This window comes from Trichosurus vulpecula, chromosome 2 (assembly GCF_011100635.1).
Source record: "Trichosurus vulpecula isolate mTriVul1 chromosome 2, mTriVul1.pri, whole genome shotgun sequence".
In the NCBI taxonomy this organism is placed as follows: domain Eukaryota; kingdom Metazoa; phylum Chordata; class Mammalia; order Diprotodontia; family Phalangeridae; genus Trichosurus; species Trichosurus vulpecula.
Genome location: NC_050574.1, coordinates 38,075,188 through 38,084,588, shown reverse-complemented (window position 1 = coordinate 38,084,588; position 9,401 = coordinate 38,075,188). Strand labels below are relative to the sequence as shown.

General features: G+C 57.8%; 1 protein-coding gene across 1 annotated transcript; it reads right to left on the bottom strand.

Annotated features, from left to right (window-relative positions):
• Positions 1-2,328: 2,328 nt before the first annotated feature.
• Positions 2,329-9,037, bottom strand: KPTN (kaptin, actin binding protein). The gene is made up of 12 exons (XM_036745559.1): positions 8,757-9,037; positions 8,045-8,127; positions 7,194-7,278; positions 7,015-7,069; positions 6,654-6,729; positions 6,425-6,498; positions 6,131-6,240; positions 5,910-6,020; positions 5,580-5,658; positions 5,074-5,209; positions 2,986-3,183; positions 2,329-2,617 (listed from the first exon to the last, which is right to left on the bottom strand). The coding sequence occupies exons 1-12, from the start codon at positions 8,980-8,982 to the stop codon at positions 2,495-2,497; spliced, it is 1,356 nt and encodes a 451-aa protein (XP_036601454.1). The 5' UTR covers positions 8,983-9,037; the 3' UTR covers positions 2,329-2,494.
• Positions 9,038-9,401: the final 364 nt, after the last annotated feature.

The window sequence follows — 9,401 nt, the reverse complement described above, 5'->3', positions numbered from 1 at the left end:
GGTGGGGTGGGCAGGGAGGGGGAGGACCTATCGAGGTAGGCAGCCCTGAGAGGAGAGAGCAGAGATAAGGGATGGCAGAGGAGGTGTGAGAGATCCCAGAGAAAAGGAGGAGGGGAGAGGATCAGAGACCCTCCTTTGTCTAGGGTGGGGTATAGATTCATGTTCAGCACCAGGGAGAGGGAGCCAGGGGGCTGAGGGGAGGTGGGGAGAATTCAGAGCAGGAGTTCCAGACTCAAACCCAAGCTCACACAAACTCAGATACACACACACACACACACACACACACACAGAGTCCCAGATTCACACAAACTCATACACAATGCTACACTCACACAAACTCAGACTCACAATTCCAGGTTCGCACACTGACAGTCCCAGGTTCATATGATCTCAGAGCTACCCAAAGTCTCCAGCTCAGATACAAATCAGTCACTTTTCCCACCAGTCCAATTGAACAGCCAGACTCCATCCATCCCAAAGGCCCCTCCCCATCAGGCCCCAGCCCTGACTCCTCTGGGTCAGGGAAAACAGGAGAGGCAGGCATGCCAGGGGGGTTGTGCCAGCTCTGGCCCTAGCCTACCCCCTGGCACAGGCTGACTGCTGCTCCTTCCCACGACCCAAATCTGGCTAGGTCTGTACTCTTGGGGGGTGGGGGTGGGACTCTAATGCATCATCCCCTCCCCCAGGACCAGGCTTCTCCTAACCATGAGGAGTAGATGGAGGAAAGATCATAGTATCCCCCGAGGCTAGGGCCACAGAAGCAGGGACACCATAAGCTGAGAAGCTGGGGACTTGCTCCCCCTTCAGCCTCACTATCTCACACACCAGGCCACCCTCTGTTCTGGACTCTTGCTTCCCCGGGGAGGAGGAGAGACAGCCATGGCAGAAAAAATCATAAGAGGGACATAAGGACCCTGCCCCCATGGCCTCACTCCAGTTTCTGGCCACCTTAAGGGGGACAAGCCCTCCACCACCCCAGTCCCTCTCCTCTGGGTGAGGGTGGTCAGCCAGCTGGCACTGAAAAGCAGACCCTCCCTTTAAGTAGACCCAAGGGTGACCTGAGACCCAAGAGCTGGAAGCAAGTCACCATCCCTGGAGGGGGTTGGGAGTATTCAAGTTGTATCGATTAGAATAGTTTCCTCTCTGACACAGACTGCAAAAAAACAAACAAACCAAGCCCAGGAGAGACACCCAGTAATCAGCACCGTGGGGACTTCCTTTCTGCTCAAGCCTGTGATCTCTGTCTTGTTGAGGAGATGCTGGTAGCCAACCAGACCCAGGGGATGTTCCGTGTTAGTGAAGGCATTTAATCAATCACTTTCCTCCTCATGAGTTGTGGGGCTGACCAGCGACACCTGGCTTGGACATCCCAGGAATGATGGTGTTACACCGCGTTGCTGATGGTTCCCAATACTCCCACCCCACGTTGGACTTTGTCTCCTTTCTTAAGGCAGACATTTAGAGCCCTCCCCAATCTGGCTCCCATCTCCCTTGTTCCCCTCACACTCAGGCCGTCCAGGGTCTTCAGCCTCTCATGAGTCTTGGAATGGGTCCATAGGAGAAAGCTCTGGTCCTCACCTCTGAACTTGGAATCCTGAGCTCCAGCGTGTCCACACCGGTTTCCAGCCCCCATTTAACCCTTATTGGCTTCCTGAAATGACTGCATTCTTTTGTGTTTCCCTGACCTGTGTACTGTGTACTAGCACTGATGAAGAGGTCGTAAAGCACCCAAACTAACCCCTTTATTTTGGAGAGCAGGGAAACTGAGGCCCAAACAGTCTAAGTGGCAGAGCGAGGTCTTGAACCCTGGTCCTCTGGCCCTGAAACCAGTGTACTATGGTGTGGAGAGCTGGTCAGGGAGCAAGGATGGGGCCAATGTCCAGATGAAGGGGAGCCAGGATGGGTGGTGAGCCCCCAACCAACAATCAAGAGGAGGCTTCTTGTCCCCCTCAACATCACTTCTGGGGCCTGTCTCATCCCCAGGCTAAAAAGAGACTGGATCCATTCTCTCGCTTCCCCTGGGGCATTACCTGCCCCCTCCTCAACCTACCCCACTGGAACACAAGCCCAGGCCAGGGTTGACCACACAGGAGGGGACATTTGACTTGTCGATCAATCTATTCAAGTTCTGGTCCCTTGTGGCTCCTTACAACGTGTGTGTGTGCGTGCGCGCGCGCGTGTGTATGTGCGTGCTTATGCATGTGTGTATGTTGGGAGGGGGGCATGGGGATCATCCCCACTTTATAGACTGTCCCAGGTCCCAGATGAGATCAGGCCCCACACAGAACTCAAACCCAGGTCATCTAAAAGGCAATGACACCGTGGAGGTGGGAGGAAGAGCCTCTTCTCAGGTTTATTCCCAGTCATCTGACCTCATCCAAAATTTCCCACCCCCCACCCCCAACTAATGCAGGGGTCCCTGGGCACGGCCCTCCCTGCTGTCCTGACTCCCTGAGCCGAGGACAGATGGGCCAACGAGAATTGACGAGGGGGCTCAAGGCACCAAGCGTTGGGCTGTCCCGGGCCCATCTCCCTCGGCCTGTGGTTGGCGTCTCTGCTGCTGAGCCCTCTGCTGAAGCCGGGTCAGGACCAGTCGGGATGCCTGGGTCAGACTGTGCTGTGGATAAGACCAGAACCAGGGGGACCAGGCTGAGATGGCAGGGTGAGAGAGAGCCATCAGACCACGAGGCATGGGATGGAGGTGGTGCCTTGGTGAGAGGGTTCCAGGGTCCCCAAGGAGGTTAGGTCAGACCACGAGGGATGGAGGACAGGATAGGCCAGAGGAGAGGGCAGGGGAGGCCCAGAGGTCTAAGCAGACAGGATGAATGAGGGGAAGGCCAGTCTGGTGGGAGCCAGGAGGGGCAGAGACTCCACCAAAGAAAGGGGTGGGTGGAGATCACAGGGGTGGGAGGGGGCCCAGAGGAGTGGAAGACAAGCCTGGAGGATGCACGGAGGGACTGCCCTGATGGGGGTCAGCCAGACTACCTGTAGGATGTGCAGACCCTTCAGGGAGACCACGGCGAGCTCCCGAAGGCCATCCCCAGTCAGATCCACATGTTCCATGGCCAGCAGAGGGCTGGCAAAACTTCGATGCCACAGGAGGCGGAAGCCGCCATCAGCCTCAGTCTTGGGGAGGCCTAAAGTCAGGCCCCCAGCCTCACAGGACTTGTAACACAGCAGCTCCTGTAGGTGGGTGAGAGGCAGCCTCAGGGAGCCTGACCACAGGTGGGGGGGGCAGAGATGAGAGACAGGGAGAAAGGGGAGAGAGAGAGGGAAGGGGGGTGGAAGGAGGGAGGGAGAAAGGGAGGGAGAGAGAGAGAGAGAGAGAGAGAGAGAGAGAGAGAGAGAGAGAGGAGGTGGGGAGAGAGAAGGAGAGAGACAGAGACAGAGACAGAGACACAGAGAGAGAGAGGGGAGAGCCAGAGATAGAGCCAGAGAGAGTGAGACAGAGAAACAGAGACTGAGATACCCGGAGACCAAAATAAGGACAGACACAGGACTTGCGGAATGAGGTTGAGATGACAGTGACCTGTCTGCAGCTATGGGCTCCTCCTCCACACTGTCTTCTCTCTAGGTTTTCAGGATATTCCCCGCCCCCCCCCACCCCACGTCTGTCTGTCTGTCTCTATTTCTCTCTCTCCCCCCGTGTCTCCTCCTCCCACTCTGACCGCTCCTCCTCCTGATCTCACCCTCTGACCCTGTGACCCCTAGGGCTCTGTCCTGGGCCCTCTTCTCTTTTCCCTCCAAAGGACTTCACCTGGGGGGTCTCGTCAGCTCCCATGGATCTAATAACCATCTCTACATTGATAACTCTCACATCTACCTTCCCTGCCCCAGTCTTACTGCTGACCTCCGATCTCCCCTCTCCCATTGCCTCTCAGACACCTCTACCTGCAGGTCCAGTGGACATCTGAAAATGAACATGTCCCACACTGACCTGATGATCTTTCCCCCAACCCTCCCCCTCCTCTATTACTGCCGAGAAAACAGCCTCCTGCCATCCCTCAGGTTCACAAACAGGAGCCATCCTGGGCTCCTCAATCTCCCCCCACCCATATTCAACATAGAGCCAAGGCCAGCTGCCACCACCTCTGCAGCGTCTCTTGGACAAGCCCCCTTCTGCCCCAGATATGGCCCCCACCCTGGTGCAGGGCCTCATCCCCTCCCCCCTGGATCACTCCAGTAGCTGCTGGGTCTGTCCCCCTCCAAACCCCGCTCATTCAGCCACCAAAGGGATTGTCCCAAAGTGCAGGTCTGTCTGATCATGTCACTCCCTACTCCATAAACTCCATGGGCTCCCTAGTGCCTTCAGGAGCAAATACAAAATACTCTGCTTGGCATTCAAAGCCCTTCATCACCTGCCCCCTCCCACCTTTCCAGTCTCTCACCTTACTCCCCAACATATCCTCTCCAATCCAGTGATGCTGGCCTCCTGGCACTTCCCTCCTCACACCAACACTCTATTTCCAGAACCCATGAACCCTCTCTCCCTGGCTCCATTAGGCTGGGAGATCCTTGAGAGCACAGATTATTTTTTGTTTGTTTATTTACATCTTTAGCATTTAGCACAGTGCCTGACACATAGTAGGTGCTTAATGCTTGTTGATCAAACCGCAATGCAAGGGATGAAAGCAATAGTGTGTTGAGAAGTAAAGAGGTTAGGTTAGACTGAAAAGTCAGAGTTTAGACCAGAGTGGAGAGGCAGAGGTTAGACCAGAGTGGAGAGCCAGAGGTTAGACCAGAGTGGAGAGCCAGAGGTTAGACCAGAGTGGGGAGGCACAGCATAGACCAGAGTGGGAGGCAGAGGTTAGATCAGAGTGGGAAGGCAGAGGTTAGACCAGAGTGGGAGGCAGAGGTTAGACCAGAGTGGGAGGCAGAGCTTAGACCAGAGTGGGGAGGCAGAGCTTAGACCAGAGTGAGGAGGCAAGGGCTGGAGTACAAGGTGAAGATGGAGGTTTATCCACAGGGAAGGTCAGATCAGGACCTAAGAGACAAAGATGGGGGAGGTACAGAGGGGCAGAACCACAGAGAGATGGAAGGAAATAAGCAAAAGCAGAGTTAGACAAGGCACACCTGGCCGTAGGTGCCCAGCAGAATCTCAGGCTTCCCATCCAGGTCCACGTCAGTGACGAGCCCACACAGGACACTGTCAAACTGGTCACTCCCTGGCAGCAGCACTTGGTCCCGAAGCCCATGGGACAAGACATTCCTAGGGCCCCAGGGGCAAGAGGGGAAGGGCTAGGCTTTAGTCTAGGTAGGTCACCTCTCACCTATCCAAGGGCCGGGCAGATCTAGGCTCTAGGTCTCTCTCATCTCCCACCCCAGACACTCTGGTATCCAAACCCAGAAGCTTGACTCCTCCCACTCCCATCACCTGAGGCCTGGACACCCTCTTCCTTTGGCCAGGACTTCAAGTCACTCATCCCTAATGGATCCCTAGAGGTCTTTGTCTCCAGGCCTGAAGCCCTTCCCCACCCTCAGAAGAAGGAGGCTGTCTCTTCTCCACCAGCCTGGGTCTCAGCCCCGCAAAGTCAAGGGGAGGGAGGGGGTGTGAAGGGTGGTCCTCCCCCTTCTCTCACCGATACACCACTGCTGGCTCCATCATACTGGCCACCAAGATGCTGTACTCCTCTGGGGGTGGGGGCAGCCCCTTGGCCTCTGGGAGAGGAAGGGGAGGGAGCTGAGGGAGGGCATTCACATGGGAGCGCCTCGACCCTGCACCCATATCTCCTGCTTGTCTCCTACACAATGACAATGTGAGGGTGATGGGACACAGTGGCAGGGGTTGTTTGGAATCATGGGATCTGGGAAATCCAGAGATCAGGAGATAGAGAGATATAGACAGGGGGTGGGGAGCTGGCAGACCAAGGAACCCACAGGCAGAGGGATCTGGAGATAAGAACCCTCACCATTTCCCCCCTCCCTGGGGGCTGAGGGGTCTGCTGCAGGGGGAGAGAGGCTGAAGACCACAACTCGGGAGATGGGTCCATCCTGTTGGACTGTCCATGTCTGCAGCACAGCTGGGAAGGGCAGGAAGGGGGGAGGAGTGATCAGAGATGGCTCCAGCCCCTCCCTCTAGGCCCTGCTCCCCAGTCTCTGCCTTCCCCCCGCCCCTTCCCAGGGGTCTTACTTCTGCTGGTCTGGTCAACATGGGCAACCCGGACATATCCACTCTGGCAGCCAAAGGCGGTGAGCCGCCGGCCCGAGCCTGGGATGTTGGACACGTGGAGCCACAGAACGCTGGAGAGAGACCCCAGCAGCCCCATAAACCCCTGGCTGAGGCTCCCCGGCTACCGATGCCCGACTTCTTCAGGCCCCACCTTGAACCCCCATGCTTAAGGTCCCCTTCCCCACCCCTGCCCCCCTGCTGCCCTCTCTGTTGCCCAGTGCCCTCCCCTCCCAAGGGCCCAGGCTGCCCTCCTACCTGCTGCTCAGGTCTGTGAGCTCAGGAAAGAGATTCTCTACCGGCTGCTCCTCAAACTGATGCAGACCCTCATTCTAGGGAAGAACAGCCTCGGCTGAGGGGCAGCAACAGCAGGGGCAGGGGAAGATTCCCTACACATACACACCCACACAGCCTGGGCAACTATCTAGGCCCTTTCCCATCCACTCACCATCATACTACCAGAGCCACCCCCAACCCCAGGCCTCACCTCCTTATAAAGATGAATGGCAGGGTTGTTCCCACTGAGCAGAAACACTGTCTCCAGTTGATCCCCAACCTGGACCCTGGAAAGAGAAGATCTCAAGGGAGGGTTCTTAGAACAGGGAATGTCAGGGCTGGGAGGGGCCTGAGAACAGGGACTGTCAGGGGTTAGAACAGGGAATGTCAGGGCTGGGAGGGATTTCAGAGATCGTCAGTCCAAGACCTCATTTTACAAACGAAAGGTGGCCCAGGAAGGGCAGTGCTCAAGGTCACACGTAGGAAGGAGCAAAAGCTAGACCATGAACCCAGGTCTCTGACTTTCCTCCATCTATGCTGCTGAGACAGGAGGGGGCAGAGCCAGGGCTTACTCGGCATGGCCCAGCTGGAAAGGGGTAAACTGCAGCTCCAGGTTCAGGCAGCTCTCTGAAAGACCAGGGGGACAAGGGTGAGCGGGGTTGGCTGTGATTCTCCCCATCATGCCCCACCCCCGCCAGGCCCAGCTGTGCCCCTCCCCTGCCCTTCCCCCCCGCCAGGCTCAGGGGCTCACGGGCAATGGAGTCCAGATTGTATTCTGATCCAGGCTCATAATCACAGTAAATGTTGAGAAAGGGGCTGGCTTTGTCCCCGGAGTCCTGGGAGAGAGAGGTGAGAATCTTTCAGACCAGAGACCAAGGGGAAGGCAGAAGCATTTATGAAGCACCTATTATATGCCAGGCACTGGCTAAGGCTTTTGCAGCCATTGTCTCATTTGATCTTAGCACTTTAAAACCTTAGAACCTTAGGGTGTTCTGAGCCAGGAATCACAGGGAGGGAATCAGCATTTATTAGGCGCCCATAACCTACCAGGGGCTGTGCTAAGCCCTGTACAGATCTCAAGACAACCCTGGGAGGGAGGTGCTTTTTTAGGATCCTCACTTTACAGCTGAGGACACTGAGGCAGAGAGACGCTGAGTAACTTGCCCAGAGTCACACTGCTAGCAAGTACCTGAGATCAAGTCCTCCTGACTCCAGGCCAAGTGCTCAATCCACAAAAGTCTTAGGAGGTCAGAACCATCTTGGAGGCCTGGAGTCACCCAGGTCTTGGGGTTGGGGGTGAGGGGCATGAAATGGGAGGGCACTGAGTCAAGGTGGGAGGGCCTAGGGAGAGGAAGGTCCAGACCAGGAAGAACCAGCAGCAGCAGCAGCAGCAGCAGCAGCAGCATCCCCATCACTGTTATCACCACTGCACCATCATGGTCATCATCTACACTGGCCTTCCACATCTACAAAGTGCTTTGGGCATCATCTCACTGGCTGTTCCCAACACCCGGATAGGGAAGTTAACAGCCCATTGCACGGAGGGGGAAGCTGGGGCTGGGGGGAGGGGAAGGCACAGGGGGAGCAAGGGGAGGTGGGCACCTTGATGAACGTGATTCCCACCACCAAGCCCCGCTTGGGGGCCGACTTGTTGAACGTGTCGATGGACACAATCTCAGCATCCACTGCAGAGAAGAAAAGGGAGGAGTCGGTGTCTCACCCTCTGTGTCCCCCCTCCCCCCACAGCGCTCCCGGAGGCAGCGATCCTGGAGACACCTAGTTCAGATCCTGCGCTCCATCTACACCCCCTCTGGGCCTCAGCTCCCCCACTTGTAAAAGGAGCGGGGCTGAGCTCTATGGCCCCCAAGGCGCCTGAGTCTCACTACAGCCCATCTGGCAGATGAGGAAACTGAGTCTAGTCGAGGAAGTGGGCTGCCCCAGTGCTCAGCTAGTAAACACTAAAGGCGGGATTTGAATTCAGGTCTTCTGGACCCCAGACCCGGAGTCCCAGCCACCGCAAACCCGCATCTCGGGGTGACGAGGAGCTCATTCCCCTTCCTTCTAAGCTCCCCATCCATCCAGCTTGCCCTACTCCCTTCTCCCCCACCCTGTTGCCCTCTGACCCCACCCCGCCCCCTGAAGCCCGCTTGGGAGGGCGGGCCTCAATCCCTGTCAGGCTCACGCACACCTCCTTCCCAGCCCCGTCATGCACAAACGCAGCAAGCACAGCGGCGGGGAGGGTGGGGGGCGTGGGGGGGAAGGGAATAGGGGGAGTGGGGGAGCTCAGTCCCTCATGCGCATGCGCGGGGCGGACCCGGGATGTAGTTGAACTGCAGCTCCTTGGCCACAGGACGGATTTTCTGTCGGAGGTCCTGGTAGCGGAAGCCCAGAACCTTCCCTTTAAGAGTGGCAGCCAGCAGCTCCCCGCGGCCTTGGGCGCCGCGCGCCAGTCCGTACACGTTGCTCTGAGACGAGAAGCGCGTGAAGCTGTCCTCACTCAGGGGACACGGCCCCGGGGCGCCCGCCGCGCCCGCCAACATCGACTCCACAGGGGGCCCCCGGAGCAGCCCAGCCGCCCCAGCTTGCCCCGACGGCGGGACTGGCGCGGGGTGATGACGCCAGCAAAGACGGCAACACCGCCCCTAACCAAGATGGCAGCGCCCAGGCTGCCGCGATGGCGCACACCGATGATGCCGGAGGTTCCCTTCTACCGTCCCCTGCGCTCGGCCGGGGAATGCCTAACCTCCCCCTCCCCCATCCCAGGGCTTGGGGCCGGAGGGAACAAAGGGGCGTGTCCGTAGGAGCGTCCAGCCCCGGACTCGTGGGGCAGCTGTAGGGCCCCCCGCCCCCGCGAGATGAAGGAAGGCTTTGACGCATGCCCCCCTCCCCTAAGCTGGGTCACGAAGGGGCCTATCAGCACGCCCCTGCACAGCCCCCCCAGCCGGCTCAGGCTCACCCA